Below are 25,212 nucleotides of genomic sequence, written 5' to 3'. Positions count from 1 at the left end.
TAAACTTTTCCCCCTGGATGCTTCACTGTCAGCCAAACACAACACCCCCAAAGCTGAATTCCTTTTCCTTTTATACCAGGATTCTTTACCACTTCCATTCCCTTTCCAGAGGGCAGTCACTCTTCCTGCCACTCGGAGTGATGCTCTGGGGCTTTTCCTCAGTTCGGTCAATCATCACAATGGCTCTTGCTTTTATGGTTTCCTTCCTATTTCTGCCATCCTATGCTACCTCTTATCAACTCATTGTCAGATTACTGGGATACCCTTCCAGAAGTCTTTGTCTATTCCAGGCCCTTCTCACACCCATCCATCCTCCAGACCACTGTCAATCTGAAATGAGTGACCAACTCTCCAAAGCAAAGAGTTTAATAGGGAGTAGCAGGGGTGTTGCAAACCTGTGATATGCATGCTGTGATGGTTCATAGACATATCTGGGGGTTAGGGCAAAGGAGGAGCTTTTAAAGACAAAAAGAATTCCACATAGACTGTAACCAAAGGTTACAAAGGCCAAAGGTAACAGGGGTTTGTTACAGGAGTTGGCATTAGCCAACTTATTGGTTGGTTGAGACAGACTTGCTAGGCAAGTGTCTTTGTGAAAACAGATTATTTGGAATACTGCAGTCTTGAGGGATTTCCTTGCAATAAGTCCTGTTACAGGAAAACCATGTAGTACGTGCAGAAATCTCTAATGATAAGAGCTCCTTCTTTCTTGCCCTCCTGACTCCATTTTGTTTGTGTTTTGACATAAGTGACTCCATTTTGGTACTGGCAACTTTCACATCAGTATTCCTTAAATGTTATTTTCCTCATGTCATCAATGTTTACAAATCTTCAAAGATTTCCTCCTTTCTTCCATGACATACAGGTCAAATGCCTTTCAAGATGAAAAGGAGATTAGAAATGATCTGGCGCAACATTTTTCTTTTCTTTTCTTTTTTTGGAGATGGAGTTTTGCTCTTGTCGCCTAGGCTGGAGTGCAATAGTGTGATCTCGGCTCACTGTAACCTCTGCCTCCCGGGTTCAAGAGATTCTCCTGCCTCAGCCTCCCAAGTAGCTGGAATTACAGGTACCCTCCACCATGCCTGGCTAATTTTTGTATTTTTAGTAGAGTCAGGGTTTCACGGTGTTGGCCAGGCTGATCTCGAACTCCTGACCTCAAGTGATCTATCCACCTCGGCCTCCCAAAGTGCTAGGATTACAGGCATGAGCCATTTGATAGAAAATAAATAAAAGAAAGTCTGGGAGATTGAGGACACACAGATTTGGGACTAGAACCTTAGGTACCGGAAAGCTAATCCATGTTCTTTCTGCTTCTATATCACCTATGTTCGAGGCAAAACCTCTGGTTTTTCAAGACCCTCCATTATCTCACCCAGCTCTATTAGGGCGTCTGCACTACCATAGGGCCACGATTTACTTGTAGTCTAAGTCTTGCGCTCCAGGGTCACCAGAGACTCCACATAACAGAAAAGTGAATGACGCCTCCTGGGATTGTGCAATGAGGCAATGCTTTATCAGTGTGGGTTTATTCCCCACTGCTCCACACCCAAGTCAATACACACAAAGCACTTGCGGTCTCTTCCTTCCCCCTGTCCTCTATCCAGATCCTTCCTCTTTTTGAAGTTTAATGGAAGCTTTATCTCCTCTTTGAATCCACTCCATTTTTTAGAGGTCTTTATTTATATGAACTACTACTAGTGTGTTTCTAGAGTAATTCGGTTCTGGGCTACAAACAGTGTAAATTTAAAATCAGAAAACCTCTGTTCTAATCCCAGCTCTTCTACTTACGGGTGGTGGGACCTTTATGTGATTTTTCTTCTCTAAGCTATTTCTAATTTACGAAATGGGCATAGTAATATCTGTCCTATCTCCTAGAGTACAGGTGCACATCAGATGATCTAATGTATATGAGAGTGCTTTAGATGCTATAAAGTATAAGAGTATGATATAATGTAAATTACAACATGAGAACACATCTTAGTTCTTAGCAATAGTGTATTACTTCTGTATGTTTATTTTGGTTTATTAACCAGAATGTAGTTACAGACTGTAAGCATTTTGAAGGAAGAAACATCTCACATATTTTCTTTCTGTCCCTGTAAGTGAGCACTGCATGAGTCTGTTTAAAAATCATGCTGGTTTATTTACCTTTGTGTTTTTAAGTGCGAATGAGGAAAAGGACCTAAAAATACGATGCAGACATAGGAAAGATCTCAAACTGGGCTTCTTTACTTGTGTAAAGATCTGGCTAGTGGGCAGGCTAGGAACTAAGTAAGCTAGAAATACTAGGATGCCAAAAAAACTTCTGTTCCTGCCAGATACCATCACGAGGCTTATTGCAGAACAATCCATCATTTGGACATGATTAAAAAAAAATCTCTTTCTGATTTTGGCTGTAAGAAAAGATGCAGGAGATTTAGTAGTATTAAGAAACAATTGGTGGGATATATTTAGGCATTTCTTTGTTAAGGCATAAATAGTTATTCGAGAATTTTGGACACAATATCTAACAGTTGTTGTGGATGCTTTTTGGATCCTCTGCTTTTTGCTACAACATGGAGAAGAGGAGCTTCAGAGAACTACTTAGACCAAAAGCAATGCCAGCAAGATGGAGAATCTCAAGGTTGAAGGAAGTTTGGATCTAGGAAAAGGAAATACTTCTTACATCTCACGGACTGTCCAATTTACAATTGCAGGTGCAAGGACTGGCCTGGGTAATCACACGTGAGGCTTGGAGTCATGCTGTCAGAGGCAGGAATCCAAATCACACCTTCTAAAGAGAACAGTCATTTCACATTCTTATCCTGAGGCTATGAATTCCCCTCGTGTTTTTAAAAGAGACCCAAATAATTCTCCATTTTTTTTCTTGCCAAGAGTCAATCCTTTATGTCCATATTCACATTTTAGTTTCTTTTTCTTTTCTCAAGAAAATATACCATAGTAATTTTATTTCAACCCCCAATTGTATTCTAGGGCATTGGTATAAACTATATAAACTAGTTGGAGCTTAAAGAAGATTTTTATTAGGAACAAGCTTTTCATACCAGATCATGAATGCATTACCAAACTTATTAACCTGATGCGATTAGTGCTCAGGTATTTAGAGAGTTTATTGCTTGTAATACAAACAAATCCTTTGTGTAAATAGAGGTATGAAGGGAAAAGTACTTGCTGTTCTAAAGTAACATTGAAAGCAAGATTAAACCATCCTTATTAGACCTTCTTAAATATGGACTGGCTTGGAACAACATTCCTTAATTGTGTTAGATCACAGCATGATTTTCTTCTGCCAGGAAAGTGTTGCTATTCTTAGGTTAAAGTGGATGTACTACATCATTTTACTTTCTGGTCCCTTGTTCCCCTAACTGTAAAATAATGGGGTTGCCCCAGAATTTAGAATTCAGGAGGGAGTACTCATGTAATCCTATGTACCTTTTTTTTTTTGAGATGGAATCACTCTGTTATCCAGGCTGGAGTCCGGTGGCTCGATCTCGACTCACTGCAACCTCCGCCTCCCGAGTTCAAGTGATTCTCCTGCCTCAGCCTCCCGAGTAGCTGGGATTACAGTTGTGCACCACCACTATGCTTGGTTAATTTTTGTAGTTTTAGTAGAGATGGGGTTTTACCATATCGGCCAGGCCGGTCTTGAACACCTGACCTCAAGTGATCCACTTGCCTTGGCCTCCCAAGGTGCTGGGATTATAGGCATGAGCCATTGCACCCAACATCTTATGTACTTTTAGAATGCATTGAAAATATTATTCTAAGAAGAGGTCCATAGGCTTCACCAGCCTACTGAAGAAGTTCATGGCCCCAGAGAGGCTAAGAGCCCCTTCCTTCCATTTTTCTGTAGCTAACATTAAAACTCTTACATCAAATAAAATCAGGATACATACTTATTAAGCACTCTGTTGTCCATATCTTATCTTTCACTTCAAATATGTTCAAAATCTTACCTCAACTCTCCACTGTTTCTGGGGTGCTCTTGATAATCACTTTAGTTCCCTTTAATAACAGAATTTTTCTGACATGGTTCTTTCACAACATAGAATCACAGATTCTTGACATTGTGAAGACACAGAACAATGCGAAGATTTTTGTATTCATGCTTCACAAGTAAAGTCAAGATGAGCGAAAACCCAAGGCATAATGTTATTATTTCATGAGTTCATGTGAGGTGATACTTGTGTAGAAACCCAGCCCTCCTTAAAATAGCCACTGTAACTCAGAAAAATATGTGTGACTTTTTTAATGATAATTATTAGGGCTTTTTATCCAAAAATTCATATGCCCATAAATTAATTAATTTGCCTCTTCTTTCATCTCATGATGAATAATTTTTCACGGTGAGCAGATGGAAGGCATTCTTCCCAAGGTCACATATGAAGTTAGGTAATAAAGCTGTGACTGTCATCCTTCAGCTACTTTTGTATTCACATATTCAAGTGACAGATGACACCAAATAATGTCCCCTGATCTCTTCTACCAACTCTGAGGACTCAAATGGGCAGAAATTCCAGCAAGAAAACATCTTAGAGTGAGCAAGAAGAAAAGAGAGAGAGAGAAGTGGTAGGGATTCATTGATTCACTCACACATCCAGCACATGTGTCTTGCCCACCCACGACATGGCAGGCAAAGCACCAGGTGCTGGAGATCCTTATCTTATCTTCACGAGCTAGTGATGGGGACAGGCAAAAAGAAAAAGAAAATGAACACACCTATGATACAGTTTCAGGAGACAGAAGTGTTAAAATTTAGGTGGAGGTAAGAGTGATAAAGAAAAATACAAGAGGGTAAATGAAAGGGCATGCCTGGAGGAGGGTTATTTCCAATATGATAGTGACAGAAGGCGTTTCTGAGGTGGTAACATTTGGACCAAGGTTTGATGAAGAAAGCAGTGTGACAATCTCGGAGGAAGGGGTCTTGAAGCAGGGCTAATGGCAGGTCAGATGGCTTTGAGGACATGAGCTTGAAGGGTGAGGAGAGCTGCAAGAAAGCCATCGTGTTTGAATTTGGACCAGGCTTTGCCATTGGACTGCCTGGCCTTGAATCTGGCACCACCGTGTAGGACTTAGGGCAAGTCTGTTGATCTCTCTAGCTTTCAGTTTTCTTATCTTGGAAAACAGGGCAGTTGTATCCACTTGATGGCCTAATTGTGGAGTTAAATGAAGGAATCTGTATAATGCGCCCCTAGTTCAGTGCATGGTGTGTGGCATGGACTTAATACACTTAGTCACTAGTGTTATTAAATGTCTGGCTGTGGTCTAGACATGAGGTGAACAGTTCTGATAATGCCAGCACTGACTTCAACAGGCATTTTGCTTAAGTCACTCTGGGACACACAGGAAGTGCTTCAAGCCCTTTATTGATTTACGATGTTGTCGTCTTCTTTCCCTCCCTCTACACATAAATCCAGCTGAGTCAGGACCACAGAGACCAGATTGTGGCTTTGAGAAGTCTAGTTCAATCCTAGGTCACCTGCAGTCCAGAGGGCTTCCTGGGAAACCAGACAGGTTTTACAGAAAATCATGAAGCTTTGGTGAAAGAAGAGGACAGGTGAGATACAGGCTGAGAAACAGACAAATGTCCATTCTTCCTTTTTTTTTTTTTTGGAGACAGAGTCTCTCTCTGTCGCCCAGGCTGGAGTGCAGTGGTGCGATCTCGGCTCACTGCAAGCTCTGCCTTCCAGGTTCACACCGTTCTTCTGCCTCAGCCTCCCGAGTAGCAGGGACTACAGGCCCCCCCACCACGCCCAGCTCATTTTTTGTATTTTTAGTAGAGACGGGGTTTCATCATGTTAGCCAGGATGGTCTCGGTTTCCTGACTTCATGATCTGCTTGCCTCGGCCTCCCAAAGTGCTGGGATCACAGGCGTGAGCCACCGTGCCCGGCCTAAATGTCCACTCTTCTAAGTTGGTGCAAAGAATTTAGACTATATGTCCTGTGCAAACATCAACTCTGCCCTGTTCACATTGGCTTCTCTAGGCCTAACATGGCACCCGGCCCACAACTGGGGATCAATAAATATTTGTTGGATGAATAAAAAAATTCTTTCTAGAACTCTTTCAGCTTCCATAATTAAGGTGGAGCTCCCTAGTCTGGGGCTGGATATCCTGATCTCCTCTGGTATGACTCTGACCTAATATCCAGGGAATGAGAGGTGAATGTGGCTTGTGTGGAACCTCACACACATTTGGCCAAAAATTGTTTCTGAGTAAAGCTACTAAATTGAGGATGCAAGGCCATCTCCAATATTTGGTGACTGAAGAAGTTTCATGTTTTAGATTCACTAAAATGAATACCATTTAAAAAAATGTACAGTGTTAGACAAAATTTATTTTAAGTTTTTCCATGTTTTTCTCCAAATATGAGACCCAGCTTCCTCTGACAAAAAGATTGAGAATAGCCCATCCAAGGTAGGATAGTTATTCCTACCTTGCTTTCATGTAATTGAATGTATTTAAACTTGACTCTTTACCAAAAAGATTGGAGGAAATTCCTTCATGGTTCCCCTAAGAGAAATATGTGACAATCTAAAGCTGGAATTTGGGAGGGAAGTGTTTTTGTTTACCTAATTAAACATTAGAGTTTATAGAAATATTTCAATGGATTATCTCAGCCTTAAGAATCACATTAAATCTCTCAGATGTGAATGAGCAATCTAAAGTTGATAACAGTACTCAAAGATCTTTGTAGAAAAATCATACCATAGCCACAAGTAATCAAGCTGTCAATAAGTGTAAGGGGCTGAGATTTTACCCCACTTGCAAGCTAACAAGTTAGCCTGTCACAGTTTAATGATGTTGACAAAAAACACAAGACTCCTTGGTCAGAGACAAAGGGTAGTTTATTATCCATAGCAAAGCAATAGCCAGAATATCAACACTTGCCCAGGTTCTCCAAGCCGCAATACAGGTTAACATGAAGGGGGTCAGATGACACCTGCACATATTTTATTTTTTGAGGGAACACCCCAGCCTAGCAAACCCACATTTTTTATAATAGAGACTAAGTCACCCTGATGTCTTCCCCAGAGGGAGACATTTTATTTATTTATTTATTTTTATTCTTTGTTATTTTTTCTAGGAGATGTTATCTTTAGCGGACAGTCAACAAACTTGCCGTTTGTTCCAGAGGGTGACACTATCTCTATCTCCAAGACTATTTATTATGCAGCCTACAACAAGGCTATTATACAAACAGCCTTGGAAAGACAGCTTAGAGCTGTCAGTGCCTTTTCCCACAAGACATGAAGAAATGTGAGAGACCCATGGAGAACTGGCTCCCAACCCAAACATACTAAAACTCAGATGTCTTTCTTTCTATTCGAAACAACAAACTAGAATTTTGAAAAACTCAAAGACCATAGAGCCTAACTTTTTGTTCTGTTTGGTTTTATGGAGCGGAACCAGCCTATTGGAGGGTGGGTATCAATGTTGGAAGCATGAGTCATCTGCCATAAAATTTAAACTTAGATTTAAACAAATAACTCTGGCTCGTAAAAAAAAATTTGTTCATGTGATATTTGCACAGCTAAAGATGATGACAGTTCCAAGGATGTGGAGCAGCAGGTTCTAATTTGGAAGTTTACTTAGTGGCTTCATTTCAAGACCTACTGGGTTTCAGGCAAAGAGGCTGACATTGCAGAAGCACAGGTGTTTCAAAAAAGATTCTGGTATTCTTCAGATTTTCTCCAAGGCTCCAGGTCCTAATATGCAGGACCACCACAGTCAAAGGATTTTTTTCTGCTCATCTTGCTCTTCCACCATTCTTATGGGATAATTACATATCTTTACAGAAAAGGCAATTTCAGACACTGTTATTTTTTGAACAAGAGAGGATTATTTATTTTTAAAATATTTTTTAAATATATATTTATTTCCAACTTTTATTTTAAGTTCAGGGGTACACGTGCAGAATGTGGAGGTTTGTTGCATAGGTAAACGTGTGCCATGGTGGTTTGCTGCAAAGATCATCCCGTCACCTAGGTATTAAGCCCAGCATCCATTTGCTATTCTTCCTGATGCTCTCCCTCCCCCCACACACTCCTTCGACAGGCCCCAGTGTGTGTGTTGGTCCCCACCCCCCACATGTGTCCAACAGTGTAAAAGTGTTAACAGGAGAGTTTTATTATTAAATGTAGCCATTATACAGTAATAGTCACATAATGAGTTTACATTGTGCATCTACCTTTAAGATCTTTCAAATCTTATTTTTCCCTTTAAATCTTAAGTTTCAGTTATCACCAATATTTACACAAACACTATTCATTTTTCTCAACTAATTAAGTCAAAGGTCATTTAGAGTGACTGGAATGGTGAATTATTATATGGAAAATGGCATCCATGTGGTTTTGTACTAACTTTGCATCCAAACAAACAGGAAAACTTAAAGAAATATGTGCACCTAGCTAATGAAATCCTGTTTTTCCTTTTGGAGTTAGATGATGCAGCAGTAGTACCTAATAGAACCAAAGAGTTTAAAACTACATTTTTGTAGCATAAGCACAGCTAGAAGTATGGCAAAATGACACCATCAATCCTGTCACCATGGGCAACCGCTCACATGATACGTCGGTGTTTAACTTACCTCTCAGTCTAATACTCTAATTATAGTTCTATGACCTTGAAAATGATAAATATTGGACTGTAAAAGATGTTAAAGTGTCAGGCTAAGGTTTTAATACTATCTTAATAAACACAAGCATTCATGTGTTACTTTACTGTTTTCCATGACTCAATGTTAAGAATTTTTCAAGGATAATTTGCAACACTTGAAACTCTAATACTATCCTAATTAAAGTATCAATAATGAAAAATGTACATCAAATATTATCTCCGAAGCCATGACATTTAAGTTATAGTTCAAACTAGAAAAGACTAATTTCTTGCAGCACCTTCCCTTTTGGCTTGGCATTTTGAACTATTAGTTCAATGGTCTTCAAACTGGGGTATGCATGCTCCAGGGTAGGGGTTCCCAACTCCTGGACCATGGACTGGACCGGTACAGGTCTGTGGCCTGTTAGAGACCCGGCTGCACAGCAGGAGGTGAGCTGTGGGTGAGCAAGTGAAGCTGAGCTCTACCTCCTGTTAAACCAGCTGCAGCATTAGGGTCTCATAGGAGGGCAAACCCTAGTGTGAACTGCCCATGCGAGGGATGTGGGTTGCATGCTCCTTATGAGAATCTAATGATAAATGTCATGTACTTGAATCATCTCAAAACCATCCCCCCTGCCCCCTGTCTGTGGAAAAATTGTCTTCCATGAAACCAGTCCCTGGTGCCCAAAAGGTTGGGGACCACGGCTCTAGGAAGTTTACTTTCTGAAGCGTTCTTCTTCCATGATAATTCAAAGCTAATCAATTTCCAGAGATTCAGGTTCAAAAAAATCTGTTCTTTGATATTTCTCCTTCCGCATCTCCCCAGTTATAACTGTTCTCCCACTTAAAAGAAAGCACACTTGTTACTATCAGAAATATTATTTTGATACATATTCAAAATTGTAAAAACCTGAGAATGCTAATCAAAAAGACAACTGGAAATATTGGTGTAGGTGTTCAAAAATGAGTCTAAAGCTTAGATAATCATCATTTTATAAGTCAAGATATTTCTGATAATTTGCTTTCAACAAAAAATAAAGGATCACCTAATCAAGTTATCAGCACTATATTATTACAAATAACTTCTATTACTTAAAGAATTAAGTGACATTCCTATTACAAAAAATTTTCAACTCCCCATATTTTAATTATTCTTGAGAACAATAATTTTCATCCATTTAAAAAGTAGAACTGTATCATGTTATTCTAGAAATAAGTGACATTCAACCACAGATATAAAATAAAGAGAAAAACTCCCCATCCATCTAATTGAGAGGTATTTCTAATACATTTTCATTTTTCCTGTTTAATAATCATTTCTAAAATATGTAAGATACTTTTATAATTTTGATCCATTTATAGTAATTATTATGCTAATAGTCTAATTCAGACAAATTCTTAGAAGCTCTTAGAGTAAATAAAAAAATTTCAATTTAAGGTCATATTTTAAAAAATTATTATTATTATTATTAATATTATTGTTTGAGACAGAGTTTCACTCTTGTCATCCAGGTTGGAATGCAATGATGCAATCTCGGTTCACTGCAACCTCCACCTCCCGGGTTCAAGCAATTTTTGTGCCTCAGCCTCCCAAGTAGCTAGGATTACAGGCGTGAGCCACTATGCCCAACCTAAGGTCATAGTTTTTTTGAGAGATGTATGATGGGATGATCAATAAAAGACTTTCCAGATTAAAAATGCAGTACAGTAGAGTAAAATACTAAGTTCAAGTGAAAAAGAAACAATGTAAACTTCCTATTAAATACCTTGTTTCTATACTATTTATTTATTTATTTACTTTCTAAGAGACAAGGTCTTGCTCTGTTGCCTAGGCTGGAGTGTAATGGTGTGACTGATCATAGCTCACTGCATCCTCAAACTTCTGGGTTCAAGCCATCCTCCTGCCTTTGCCCCCTGAGTAGCTGGGACTACAGGCATGCACCACTATTCCTGGTTATGTTTTTTAAATTTTTTGTAGAGAAAGAGTCTAGTTATGTTGCCCAGGCTCGTCTCAAACTCCTGGTCTCAAGGGATCCTCCTGCCTCAGCCTCCCAAAGCACTGGAATTGTAGGAGTAAGCCACTGCACTGGCCTGTTCCTAAAATTTTTTAAATGGATGACAATGGCTATCAAATAGGCATGGTATTTGAATTCCACAGAAAACATTTAAAAGAGTAATACAACTATTCTACGTTAAATGTTAGAATTTAAATAAAATACAAATTGCATCCTTTGCTATTATTTAAATTTATGGTGAAAAATGTTAGCTGTTGGCTTATAAATTAAAGAAAATTGTTTTTAAAATTCCAGGCCGCTCAAGCAAGAGAGTTTGAAGATCACTGCCATAGTTCTCTCTTATCCCCAATTGGTGCCTGCTCACAAAAGAGTTCCATTTTTGACTCTAGCATTCATTATTGAGGGTTATTCCATTTAGTCCAATTTCCCTTTGTATATTTTTTTGAAAAATCATTTTAGTTGGTTTTGACTAGAAATCTTTAGGCAGAAAGATTAGAGAACATTGAGTCTTTATTTAATTGCCTTTTTTAGTTTGTAATTTAAGTAATCCAAGATAATATTCTTGAAAAAGTATTTCTTTTACAAAAGGCCATGAGTGGATATGACTCAGGGAGACTGAGAATGCAAAATAGAAAAAGAAATTAAAGCAACCACATGACTGCCAATGTTGGGGATGGTATCCTATAGTGGGGTTTATTTATTTATTTATTATTTATTTATTTTTGAGGAGACAGCCTAGCTCTGTCTCCCAGGCTGGAGTACAGTGGTGTGATCTCGGCTCACTGCAACTTCCACCTCCTGGGCTCAAGTGATTCTCCTGCCTCAGCGGGATTCCACAGTAGCGGGGACTACAGGCTTGTCTACCACGCTTGTCTAAGTTTTTGTATTTTTAGTAGAGATGGGGTTTCACAACCCCATACTGGCCAGGATGGTCTCAAACTCCTGAGCTTAGGTGATCCGCCCACCTCGGGCTCCCAAAGTGCTGGAATTACAGGCATGAGTCACCTCCCCTGGCCAATTTTTTTTTTTTTTTTTTTCGAGACAGGGTATCACTCTGACGCCTGGGCTAGAGTGCAGTGGCATGATCACGGCTCACTGCAGCCTCGATCTCTGGTTAGTAACTTAATTCAGAAAAACTCTTGGAAGCTCTTAAATAAAAAGAAATTTCAATTTAAGATTATATTTTTAATTTGATTTTAAAATTAAAAGATCACTCACTGCAGCCTCGATCTTCCTACCTCTGCCTCCTAGGTAGCTGAGACTACAGGCATGCATCACCACACCTGGCTAATTTTTGTATTTTTTAATAGAGACGAGATTTCACTATGTTGCTCAGGCTGGTCTCAAACTCCTGGGCTCAAGCAATCCACTTGCCTCGACCTCCCAAAGTGCCAGGATTACAGGAGAGAGCCATCACACCCAGTCGTATACTTATTTTTAAAGAACCCAATTTCTCTACTTCGGCAACTTATGAGGCCAGAATTTAAACATCTGGTTGGAAGGGATGGGCACAGTCCCTCCAAATTCACATTTTAATTACTCCTTTGCAGTCAGAGAGATAGGTGTGCCACTTACAAAGGCAATAAAAACCAAGGATTTTTCACTCCTACGAAGTATAGGGCATGGCTCCTTTGCAAATCAAGTTGTTGAAAACTCTGCAGCCTGAGTGTAGAGCTTCCTCCAAATTGTTAGTTCTCTGGCAAGACTTTCAAGACCTCTGTGAGCCTTTCAAACCCTGGGCTAGCATGCCAGGTGGTTTAGGAAGGACTCAAGCCAAACAGAAAGTGTGCCTGGAGAGCTGCAGAATTTAAATCTGAAGGCATAGAAGGTTAAATGACAGTTTCTATGGGAATTAACTGGGGCAGGAACCTGAAATAGGTAGGAGGGTGAAACACACAAGTGGCAGGGCTGCCATTTCCATTGAATACCTTATTAATGCAAGTCCATGTCCTCAACCGGACACAGAGAGACTTCAACGTACTTGCCCTTCATGATCTTTTTATGACATTCTGTGTAGCCATAAGCACTCTGTGGATTTCATCTGGATCAGGCAAGTTCTGATAGGCAGCCCTGATGATTTAATACCATGTGAAATATGAGTTTCCTATTTGTTTTTTTGTTTTGTTTTGTTTTGTTTTTTTGAGACAGAGTCTTGCTCTGTCACCCAGGCTGGAGTGCAGTGGCCGGATCTCAGCTCATGGCAAGCTCCGCCTCCCGGGTTTATGCCATTCTCCTGCCTCAGCCTCCCGAGTAGCTGGGACTACAGACGCCTGCCACCTCGCCCGGCTAGTTTTTTGTATTTTTTAGTAGAGACGGGGTTTCACCATGTTAGCCAGGATGGTCTCCATCTCCTGACCTCGTGATCCACCCGCCTCAGCCTCCCAAAGTGCTGGGATTACAGGCTTGAGCCACCACGCCCGGCCGAGTTTCCTATTTGTAAACAATCACCACTCCTGCGTCCCCCACAAATCCAAAACTTCCTCCATCATTGCAACATAGACAAGACCTTCAAGATTCGTGCGGACCCTGACATTTATAAGGTTATGAATTGCTGAGGCAGTCCTGAAATGATGGGATTGAAAGTAGACTAATAGGAGTCAAGGAGAATCATTTTAGTGCTTGCTGAACTCCAGTGACTGTGCTCACTGTAAAAGAGTTCACTGTGTCTCTGTTACGAGTGCTCTGTGGATTCCTGATGTGCAAATAGGACAATGTGCATCCCCTGTTGGCGTGTCATCGGGGTAGGGAATAAAGAAGATGCCCAGAGAGAGTCACTACTTCTTTACTGTGGTAGTGAAAGGGAGCCATCCCCTGTGGCAATAATTTAATTTTCCTTGGGGAGAAATTGGGCCATCTCATTGGGAAAAGGAATTGGTGATTTTAAGAAAACTCCCACCTGTTACTATAAACATAAACACACTAAATCCCCATGTAGTGATTCATACCTCTATGAATGAATAAGTGTTTTAGTCCTTACTTATGAACTGAAACTGAGTTTCTCCACTGCTTCTGCTTTAGGTATTGACAGCATCTTTCCAGAGAACATCAAGGCTGGTGAGATTCTGGCACTGTCTTGCTTCTAGGTCAGCCATGGAAAGACTCTGACCCTTTCAGTGAGTCTATCTTGCTGCACATGATACTTTCAGATTTATATTTCCCTCTCTCTGGAGCTGAAAACCTGTGATTCTACAATCTGGAATCATTGTTTAAATAATATTCTTTCTTTTTTGGGGTGAGGGACAAGGTCTCATTCTGCTGCTCAGGCTGGAGTGCAATGGTATGATCATAGCTCAGGGCAGCCTTGATCTCCTGGGCTCATATGATCCTCTTGCCTCAGCCTCCCAAGTGGTTGGGACTATGGGCATGTGCCACCACGCCTGGCTTTTTAATTTAGTTTAATTTTATTTTATTTATTATTTTAAGTAGAGACAAGGTTTCGCTATGTTGCTGGTCTCTAACTACTGAGCTCAAGCAATCCTCTCACCTCAACCTCCCAAAGTGCTGGGATTACAGGTGTGAGTCACTGTGCCTGGCTCAGTATTCTTATTTTTAACTTGACAGGCTCCACATTGGGAGGTTGAACTATCCTTGTCAAAACATTTGTCAATTTTTGTGACACCCAGTTTGTCAATATTAGATAAACCAAGCCATCAATTCTTTAATTCCTTCATTCAATCAAAAAAGTAGACTCTTTCAGCAACAATACAGTTATTTTTGGAAGCATCAGGTGTAGGGCTTGCTTGACAAGTTTCCTTTTGAACAGAGACTGAGGGAAGTCTCTTTTTCAATATTCAACTCACTGCTTGCTGACTGGTGAAACTACTGGAGGACTTGGCTTAGCTGTTATATTGAATGAATGTCTAGGACAGGCTTGCAATGTGGATCTCGAGTTTTTCTAGACAAGTCCCTGGCAGTTCAGACTGAGCACATACAACTGGTGTTTTGTGCAACTGTCCCATCTTCTTGTTGGCGAGGTCCACTTTCTATAACAGCAGGATCAACTCATTTTCATTTGAGGCCAAGCTGGTTCTGATGAGCCTAGCAATGATTCTCCCCAAACCTCATTAAGTAATTCCATGGCCACCATGATGAAAGATGGGGAGGGGAAGAAGGAGGTTTGAACGGTGATGAGGTGAGGATGGAAGTTGGAACAAGAAACCCTGAGCTATCTCCTCTACTAAAAGAAAATTAGAGTGCCCTTTACCCTATCTCCTCCTCATGGCTTTTAAAGCAAATGATTGTAGGGACCCTCAGCTTCACCTGGCCAGCATCGAATACTCATGCCAGGAAAGGGTATAGGGAGGTTGGTCCGTGGCATATATTATTTAGCTTAAAATTTGGATTTATATCATTTTATCTTGCATTTGTCCAAGGACAGGTCTTCACCAGAATTATGCAGATATCAGTCTACTCAGAGCTGGATCTTCAGTCTTGCAAAGCTCAAGACAGGGTTACCTGAGCACGAAACTGGTCTCATTAAAAGTAAAGCGATTCCACCAAGGATATAATCTGCAAGAATCTAGTGAAGCTCTTTCAGCATGGATAGGGGCAGGGGAAGAGAGGTGAGGCAAGAGTGTGGCAGACTTGGGGTTTCCTAGTTTTGAATTCCCATTAATAAGAACAGTAATAATAATTATACTACTTTTTATTATAATTATCTTCCATGCATGAAAGGTAACCCTGTATAGATTCACTTGGAGAAGATAAGAAAAAAATACATTTTTCCAGTCTTCTGCAATCAAATTTAGTTTTTTCTTCCTTTAAAGCAGCAAATTTACACCCAGCAGATGTTTTTTCGACAGGGTGTAATCTTGTCAGGAGAGGCAAATTTTAAGTTAGAGGCATGACTGACTGCTGGATTCTGGCACAGGCAGCCCAGGTGGTTGCTGGCCAGAGCGGCCTCTCCCTGGCTTCTCGTTTCTTCTTCCCATCCCCTCTTCTGGGATAAAATTATGTAGTTGGTTGATATATCAGTGCTAGTTTTCTAAAACACAGTGAATCAGCCAACAGTGAGCCTGAGCTGGGGCAGTGCCGAAGGCCTTCTTTCCACTGAATCAAAGATGCTTACACTCCACATTTATTTATTAATTAATAAATATTTATTGAGCCACTATCAAGAAAGCACAGTGATAAAAAAGCATGAATTCCTGAGACTACTAGGGATAATGCCACCTTTGTCACTTACGTGCTCTGTGACCTGGGCAAGTTAACTCTTCTAAGCCTCCATTTCCTCTTCAATAAAAGAGGCATCGTAATAGTTCCTACCTTGTTGGGGTTTGTGAGGATCAAATGAGATGAGGTTGTAAAAATGTTTGTAAAAGCCCACAGTAAGAACTCCTGGCTGTTTTTCATTAGGCAAACTGGGTTTGATAGGCTGTGCGCAGAAGACAAGTTAATTTGCTCCTTTATTGCCCCGTCTGATCCCATCAGCCAAGCCCCATAATGTTCCCTGTCACTCTCAGATAATAAAAAGTCCTCTGATGAATTTTGGTGCCAATAAGACTCTCCTTCTAGTAATGCAAATGTCCAGTCTGGTAAAATAATCAAATCTTGTAGCTCTATTCAATTTAGAACTTCTCTCCACCCAGCTTGCTTCAGGCCAGGACGCCCAAGTCGGAGAAGGGAGAGTAGCCGGCTTCCTCATGCCCTCCTGGCTCCATTTCCTACCCACTCATTAGCTGTGATTTCTGACTCCTCCAAGGTCAGGGGGAGAGAGACAAGGAAACAGCCCAGTCCTACAGCAGGTACACCTGGGCTCTGGCACTGAGGCTCCTGTGCTTGGCAGATGTCCCGAGCTGGCTCTCTTGTTGCTGCCAGGCAGGTGGCCCCCGCCTCTGCCCTGCGGTTTGCATTTCTTGGGCCTGTGTCAGATACCAGCACTTCATGCCCCTCACCCTATCTGTGGGGACCATGGTCCAGCTCTCCTAATGTTTCTGTGAGTCCTTTCTTCCTTGGCTGGAGGCGAGGAGGCAGCACCTCCCTGTACTGTCCTGTCCTGCTGAGGTAGGAAATGGCCCTGCTTCCCAACCACAAATGCCGGCAGGATGAGGGCAGGGAGAGATCAGGGCGCGGCACTCAGATGCAATGGGTTTTGGCTAAGTGTGCCGTCCGCCACCCACTCTTCCCTTTCTTTTAGTGCCCTGGCTGGTGCTCAGCGAGATCTTTCCTGGTGGGATCAGAGGACGAGCCATGGCTTTAACTTCTAGCATGAACTGGGGCATCAATCTTCTCATCTCGCTGACATTTTTGACTGTAACCGGTAAGAAGTCTTTGTTTTCCTCTAATGTCTTTGGTCCTCACAGGACAAATGTTCGGGAATCACACCCACCTAAAGACCATTTTTTCGTGAAAAATTTCAAACACACTTAGAAGGAGGACGGCCATGACCCTGAAGTACCCATGACCCAATTTACACAGTTTTCAATCTAAATCTATTTTAACCCCACCTGCTCTTCCCCCTACCCAATTATTTTGAGTCACATCCCATATGTAATGTTGCTTTGTCTGTAAAATTTCAGCATAGACCTTTAAAGGACATTCAAATATAGCTACAATGTCATTATCACACTTAAAAATATAATCATCCCTTAGTATCAAATACTCAGTCTGTGTTCACATTCTAATTGTCCTATAATTGTTTTTTGTATGTGATTTGAATCATGACCCAAATACATAACTTACAAGTCACCGAAATGTGCCATAATTTGTAGGTTCTGTCTCCATCTCCTCCATCTCCTCACCCCCACTGTACCTCATATTTCTAAAGAAATTAAAAATCTATTAAAAAACAAATGATTTATTTCATAGCATTTTCCAGTCTGAATTTTGTTGATTATAGTTATGTCACGTGTCCCTTTCTGTTTTTTTTTTTTTTTTTTTTAGACAGTCTCTCTCTGTTGCCCAGGCTGGAGTGCAGTAGCATGATCTCGGCTCACTGCAACCTCCGGCTCCCGGGTTCAAATAGTTCTCTTGCCTCAGCCTCTGGAGCAGCTGGGATTACAGGCGCACAGCATCACACCCAGCTAAGTTTTGTATTTTTAATAGAGACAGGGGTTTCACCATGTTGGCCAGGCTGGTTTTAAACTCCAAGTGATCCACCTGCGTCAGCTTCCCAAAGTGCTGGGATTACAGGCATGAGCCACCATACCTAGCCTTCCTCTGTCTTTTATGTTTCTTGTAAATTGCTATTAGATTTAGATAGAGGCTTGAGGAGAAAGGGAAACCAATCCACAATAACAAAAGTCATGTTTAGGTGTCAGGCAGAATTGCTTGTAATAATAACGAACTTTTATTTTCAAGGGGAATCTCATCAAATTTAATGACAGAGAGAAGCAGAAGCGAGATTCTTTTTTATTTTTTGTTTGTTTTTGAGACAGAGTCAAGGGTCTCACTCTCTTGCCTAGGCTGGAGTGCAGTGGTGCAATCTCGGCTCACCACAACCTCCACCTCCTGGGTTCAAGGAATTCTCTTGCTTCAGCCTCCCAAGTAGCTGGGACTATAGGTGCGTGCCACTACGCCTGGCTAATTTTTTTGTATTTTTAATAGAGATGGGATTTCACTTTGTTGACCAGGCTGGTCTCGAACTCCTGACCTCATGATCCACCCGCCTCAGCCTCCCAAAGTGCTGGGATTACAGGCGTGAGCCACTGCGCCTGGCAGGGAGATTCGATAAGGTCAGGCTCATTGTTACTTTCACTGAAGCCTGAAATTCAACCGCGTTGTATAGAAAATTTGAGGATCCCTATGTCGGAAATAAGGCAAGGCATAAAAAAGTGTTACAAACAAAACAAAACATTGCTGTTTGTCTGTTCCATTCAGCAGCCCCATAAATTAAATTGATATATTATAATAAAATAACCCAATATTAGGGATCAAATCAGAAACAGAAGCATTTGCCCTGTTTTCCTAGCTCCAACTTGTAAACATGGGCAGAGTAAGAAGGGAAACCCTTGGGGATTACAAAGAATGATAGAGCTAAAATAAATAAATAAAGCCTAAATTTATTTAAAAAAAAAAAAAAAGAGAGAGTCTTGAGGAGATTTAGATGTCATTTGTTGGTGAACTCTGTGGCAGCTGCTGCCGTGTGAACTGCCAACAGGAGGCACATGAGGTCTAGATGTCTTGCTGTTTGTCACGTTGGCCTCCTTTGATGATCATTTCCCAGACCTACTCATTATATCATTCCTTCTCCAGTTTTATCTGAAATGCCTCTCTAAAGAGAAATTTCTTCTCATTAGCTATTTGGCTACCCTGAAGTGTGGATCATATAAGAAAGGTAAAACACGTGCTTGAAACTTTCTCTTTATTTTCTAGTTTTCAAAATAATGTGGCCGTTCCCCAGTATCCACCAAAACTGACCAATGAGTCAGTTTCTCTTTATTTAATATATAGATGAGGAACACGCAGCATGACTACAAACAAGAAAATCCAGACTGTGGGAAATTCTGTGAAACAAATAACTCAGTTTCTTCATTTCATATATATTGTCTTTATAGATGCAATTTTCAAAAGTGGATGTTTGCTCAAAACATGTGCAAATATATAAACACATTTATACACATATACACACACATACATACATATATATTTAGTATATCCACTTTTGGAAATTAACCTTTGGAGTTACTATTTAAGCATGGTTTGGGTTTTTATATAACATTTTCAAATGTTTCTATCCTATCTTTTGAGAAATAGCTCAAGATTCAAAGGAAACAAAGAAACTGGTCCTACTCAGATCACATACATAAACACGTGCCCTCCGCCTTCACATGTGCACACATGTACACAACACACACATACCCTCCATCTGCTATTTGATGTGGAGAAAGAAAAATGTAAAAGAAAAAATGGAATTGATAAGGGATGGAAAAGACGGCACACATCTCTGGGAGGGTGATAGCTAATACACTGTGAGGAGCCAGTGAAGCTTTAGTACCGGCTTTTAGAACAAATGTTAGGAAAACAGATCCACTTACCAAAAAAAGCCTAGAATGATCTAAAACCTTTAGATGACATTTAATCGGAATGCTTGACATTTCCTACTTATTTTCAAAAATCAGTTTTCCAAGTGTGGGATAGAGGGATCTAAAAGATGTGAGGTTCTACTTGGCAGCAAGCCCTTAAATACCAACATTTTTATGCAATTTCAGCTGTATCAATAAAAGCAGAATGTTCCAGATAGATAACTGTACTCTGCAGTGGTCATGACACAATTGTAGTATTGCATTCAGCTCTGAGTAAAATATCTTGAGAGAGCCATTTAAAAATTGCAGTGTGTTCACTGAAGGAGGGCGACCTGAATGGCGAGGGCAGTAACCTATGCTGTGGGAAGAATGGCTGAAGAGTTCAGGATGTTTGACTTGGACAAGGGGATTCTCAGAGAAGGGTTGAGGTGCATTCAAATATTTGAATGGCTGCCATGGAGAAGGGGTGGGGAGAGCTGATTCAATGTGTGTCCTTCCAGAGGACAAAGCACAGCCTCTGAAAGGCAGATTTAGGATCTAAGCAAGGAATAACTTTTTAGCAGATGCAGCTATTTCACAGCGCAATAAGAGTCTTCGTGAAATGGTGAGCTCCCTGTTACTCAAAGTGCTCAAACAAAACTGGGGACAATTTGATGAGACAACCTTTGGGATTCTGACAATTTCTATATTCTGGTTTTATGCTCCAGAGAAGGAAGAAAACCCAATTCTACAAGGACTTTATTAAGCAATCACTTGGGCAATACCCTGTGCCAGCTAGAAAAGCACAGAGAGACAGGAGTTTAATTAAAATTGCCAAAACAACTGCAGTGCTGTTCCTCCTTCCTGCTTCTCCCAACCTCAGCACAAGTCACCGACAAGTGGTTACTATGCTTCGATTCTTTCACGCTGCATTTACAAACACTGCCTCAGTACACAACTGCTCAGTCAGTTTTCCTGCCTGACCAACTGTGGTTTGTGGCTGCAGCTGTTAAAGGCTATTTGAAAAATCTTGTTCATAGTTGGTTTGAGCCTATGTTCAGAAAGAGCCATCTTCTTTCCGACTACTCCTTGCCACACTAGACCTTCTGCTGCTGAGTCAGGGGCCGCCACAATGCAAATAGCAGACTCAAGTGCATTGGGGGCCACTGCTCCCCACTGAATGTGCCTTGACTTGATCCATGACTACAAAGGGACTGTATCTTTGGCTGGAAGGGGTCAGAGGAAAAACTAGGTTTGCAGATGAGAGTCATCAGAATCTTGAGGATCCTGCTTCTTGTGATGCATCTTGGCAAGTTGATGCCTTTTACTGGATCCATGATCACTTTTTTCTTTGAACCCAGGAAGCAGCATTACAAATACACTGTAAGCTATTAAAAATGATGAAATATTGCCAGCATGAAATGATTTATTCAAATCAGAGCAAAGAAGGGTGAGCTCATTCCAAGAAAAATCCATCTATACAAATGTCATTAAAAATGTCCACCATCGGGAATGATAGTAAGAGGGGGAAAAAACTGTCCACCAAACAGAAACTAAACTGCTACCATGGCGATTCCCAAGAGGAGAACTGAGGAGGGGGAGAAGAGAGATTTTACCTTCTACATCGTATGTTTCCATGTTATTTGAGGTTCCTTTTTTGCATGTGCTTTTTTATATTAATAAAGACACATTGCCATTTTGAAACAGAAAGACATGCCCACCAAGATGAGATTGGGTGTAAATTGTGATAGTTACAAGACTGCTATTTACTTCACCAGAGAAAGCTAAGGTAGTCTGTAAAAGTAACACTTTCAGAGCTGGCTACATTTTAAATTTGTGATTGCTATTTTCCTGGATACTGCTGGCATGTTTGAAAATACATATGGTATTATGTATGCCCTAAGTGGCTGTTCACAAATGGGATCAAAGCTACACAAAACACATTTATAATCAATTTCTTTTGTCCTTTATAGATCTTATTGGCCTGCCATGGGTGTGCTTTATATATACAATCATGAGTCTAGCATCCCTGCTTTTTGTTGTTATGTTTATACCTGAGACAAAGGGGTGCTCTTTGGAACAAATATCAATGGAGCTAGCAAAAGTGTAAGTATTACATGCATTGGTTTCTGAACAATACTCTTTGGTCAAAAGTGCAGCTTTTATATGCAGCAAAGGAATAATACCTGAAATTATTTTAGGACATTCCCTTTAGCGTAAGACTATATCTTAGTGCATAATTCCAATTTCCCTGCCTTGTCTTTAATTTGGGTGATGCAGCTAAGGAAGAATAACCATTTCTTCCCAACGAGTGAAACTTTTTTTTTTTCAAACTACAAAGTGAATGCATTTGATTGGCAAGTGCGAAATTTCATTTATTGACGAAATATTGTACTGAATTTGAATAAAATCTTTACAATTTTTTTTTTTTTTTTTGAGACGGAGTCTCACTCTGTCTGTCGCCCAGGCTGGAGTGCAGTGACACAATCTCGGCTCACTGCAAGCTCCGCCTCCCGGGTTCACGCCATTCTCCTGCTTCAGCCTCGCCCCGCTAATTTTTTCTTTTGTATTTTTAGTAGAGACGGGGTTTCACCGTGTTAGCCAGGATGGTCTTGATCTCCTGACCTTGTAATCCACCCGCCTTGGCCTCCCAAAGTGCTGAGATTACAGGCATGAGCCATCGTGCCTGGTCTACAATTGGAATGTTTTTAACATGTTAGTGTTTTATAATTATCATCAAACTGTAATGCTATTATTCATTACTGTGACCAACCAATGTATAGGTGCAAGGTTACAAGCTTTTTCCTTTTACACGAAACAAAAAAAAATACATCATTGTAATTAAAAAGCATTAAACCACACTTTCCTTTTTTTGTAATGTAATAATTTTTAGTAGAACAAAGTTTAATATTTTCACTGCATTTCTTTTCTGAAAGAGAAATTGTTATTACTGTTGTTTTACTTGATTTTTTCTGAAATTAATTTTGTTGTATAGAGGATGTAATTCTGCTGTGCTAAGGATTAAAACTATCTCATTAAAAAAATTTTTTATTTCCGTAGATTTTTGGGAAACAGGTGATATTTGGTTACAGAGTAAGTTCTTTAGTGGTAATTGTGAGATTTTGGTGCACCCATCACCGGAGCAGTATACACTGAACTCAATTTGTAGTCTTTTATCCCTCACCGCCCCCCCAGTGCTTCCCCCACCCAGTCCCCAACCAACGGGTGAACGTTTTAAAGCTCTACTCAGTAACCATCTCAGAACTTCTTCCGTCTCTCCAGCTCCCCCTAGCAGGTTTTCTTTGTTTGGGGTTTGGGGTGGGTCCTGGAAATGTAGATATACCATGTTCACCCTGGGCTAGGAGCTTGGGCCTCAGCCTTTCCATTTCTATCAGACTTATGGCTCCTTCTCTGTGCCCTAAACACTTGCTAAGGCTAAGATTAGCAGAAACACTCTCAGGCTTAACCGTCTACAGTTGTTCTAAATAGTGCACATTTAAGGTAATTTTAAGAAAGATAAGCTTCTTATATGAATAGGCATTTAGAAAACTCGTTAAAAAATTTCACAAGGAGAGATTGTTTGAACAATTTAACTTAGAAGTGGAACATTTAATTTAGAAGTGGGTGGCAGAAAATTCCCTTTCCTTTTTCAGTAGCTCTAATTGCCAAAACCATGTCCTGGGGGAAGAGGTGAGACATAGGGGCTAAGAATGAAGAACTTGTTACTCTTCCTAGGATTACATCATTTCATTTAGAAAGGCAGGGATACTTGTTCTTGGGTTTTAATATAATGGGAGGAAACTACATTTTCACAATTTGTGATTTTCTTTTAAAAATACTTTGAAAACAGTAGAGGGAAATGTATGATTATAGATACTGTGGGCATAGCGATTCTTCAGCATTTACTTGAAGGAAGAATAAACCTGATAGGTGAATTGTTAGTAGGTATATGTGTGCATGTGTATTTATATTGAACCAACCATTAATCCTGGCTTATTGGGGGTATGGTAAGTAGCATTGTGGAAAATTTTCACTTTGTGCTTTATACACTTTTAGATGGTCTAAATTTTAAAAATATTTTACTTTACAAAAAGCAGAAAAAAATTCTCCCAGTTTAAGCTTAAGATAAATATCAAATTATAAGGCTTTTTAAAAATACAAATGAGGCCCTGTTTTGAAAAAAATAAAATGAAAATGATTCATTTACAATGGAAAATAAAATTTTGAGGAAGGCTGGCTATATCCTTGGACTAACCAATGCACTGCCTGACTCTATCCAAGTGGAGGTCAAAATGATTGGATTTCTTGGTGTGCATTAGACTCTGAATAATGGCTATCAATTACAAATATGATTTAAAGCATCAGTGGCCTCAGACTTTAATAACTCAATGTATCCACCTGTAAACTGGCAACATTCCTCATGGATTCAGGTTTTTTCCATAACTGAGATGCCAGGACATTGATGACTTCCAAATCTATTGATCTTCCTTCATTTCTCATCCTTCCTTGTGCCTGTTTCACATCAATTATCCATTGCTGCATAACAAAAGCATCCCAAATGTAGCAGCTGAAAACAATAGACCATTTCCATTGATTCTTTGGTTTGGCTGGGTGGTGCCTCTGCCTGTTTTGCCTAGGCTTACTCACGTGTCTCCCTGGGCAGGAGGGCCCACAATCACCGGAACTTGATCACATAGGTGGCAGTAGGTGCCAGCTGTCAATGGGGAGCTTCAGTTCTCCTCAGTGGCTTCTCATCCTTGAGGAGGTAAAGTGGCTTCCTCACATGTCAAACTCAGGGTAGCTTTCCAAGGTAGTGAAGGCAGAAAGAAGCCGCAAGTCTCTCTGGCGTTTACATCAGGAATACACACATCACTTTGACCATTTTCTATTGTCAGCACAAGTCCTGAGGCCAGCTCAGATACAAGGGGTGAAGAAAGAGACCTAACCTCTTGATGAGATGAAGGGCAAAGAATTTCTGGCCACATTTAATCTACCACACCTACTCTTTCTTGAAGTTCTTTTAGCTATGTGAAACAATCTTCTTTCCTGGGTGGCCTCCTAGCTCACGACTCTAATCTCCTGATTAGAATCTTCTGTTCCTATGTTTTACCTAGCTTTGAAGATTCAGCTCTACATCCTTATGCTTTTAGACTCAACTCTAGTATTCATCCTCGAAGTCCTGAGTAGCTCTAGCCCTGGAGAGTAATCCTTTGTCCTAGATTTTCAATATCTTCTTGCCCTCTTTTCTTCTATACTGCGTTGGCTAGAACTCTTGTGGTTTCACCTTGTTAATTAATAGTTTTAGTTTCCAGGAATGCTCTGTCCATTATCTTTCTTATGTAACTCCTACAAAGCCTACCTAGCTTAATATTGATTTCTGGTAGATGATTAAAAAGTATCCTCTGTTCAATTTTATAACTTGTTTTGTTGGCTTCGTGGTAAATCCACTTTGTGTATATGCACCTTTGAACTACTCATCTACTAACTCAGGGAGCAAAATTCCTGTAAACATTTTGTGGCCGGGTGTACTGGCTCATACCTGTAATCCCAGCACTCTGGGAGGTGAAGGCAGGCACATCACTTGAACCTAGGAGTTCGAGACCAGCCTGACAACATGGCAAAACCCCATCTCTATCAAAAACACAAAACATTAGCTGG

The 25,212-nt window shown here is 40.4% G+C and overlaps 1 protein-coding gene across 1 annotated transcript in view; it reads left to right on the top strand.

The window, feature by feature from the left end:
- The window catches only part of SLC2A12 (solute carrier family 2 member 12), a 65,739-nt gene that overhangs the window by 29,870 nt on the left and 10,657 nt on the right, over positions 1-25,212 (top strand). Inside the window, exons 3-4 of the mRNA XM_008006976.3 lie at positions 16,749-16,871; positions 21,528-21,660. Coding sequence (XP_008005167.2) covers positions 16,749-16,871; positions 21,528-21,660 — 256 coding nt within the window. The remainder of the gene's footprint in view (positions 1-16,748; positions 16,872-21,527; positions 21,661-25,212) is intronic.

Source organism: Chlorocebus sabaeus, chromosome 13 (assembly GCF_047675955.1).
Source record: "Chlorocebus sabaeus isolate Y175 chromosome 13, mChlSab1.0.hap1, whole genome shotgun sequence".
In the NCBI taxonomy this organism is placed as follows: domain Eukaryota; kingdom Metazoa; phylum Chordata; class Mammalia; order Primates; family Cercopithecidae; genus Chlorocebus; species Chlorocebus sabaeus.
The sequence above is the reverse complement of the archived record's forward strand: the minus strand, read 5'-3'. Positions and strand labels throughout refer to the sequence as shown.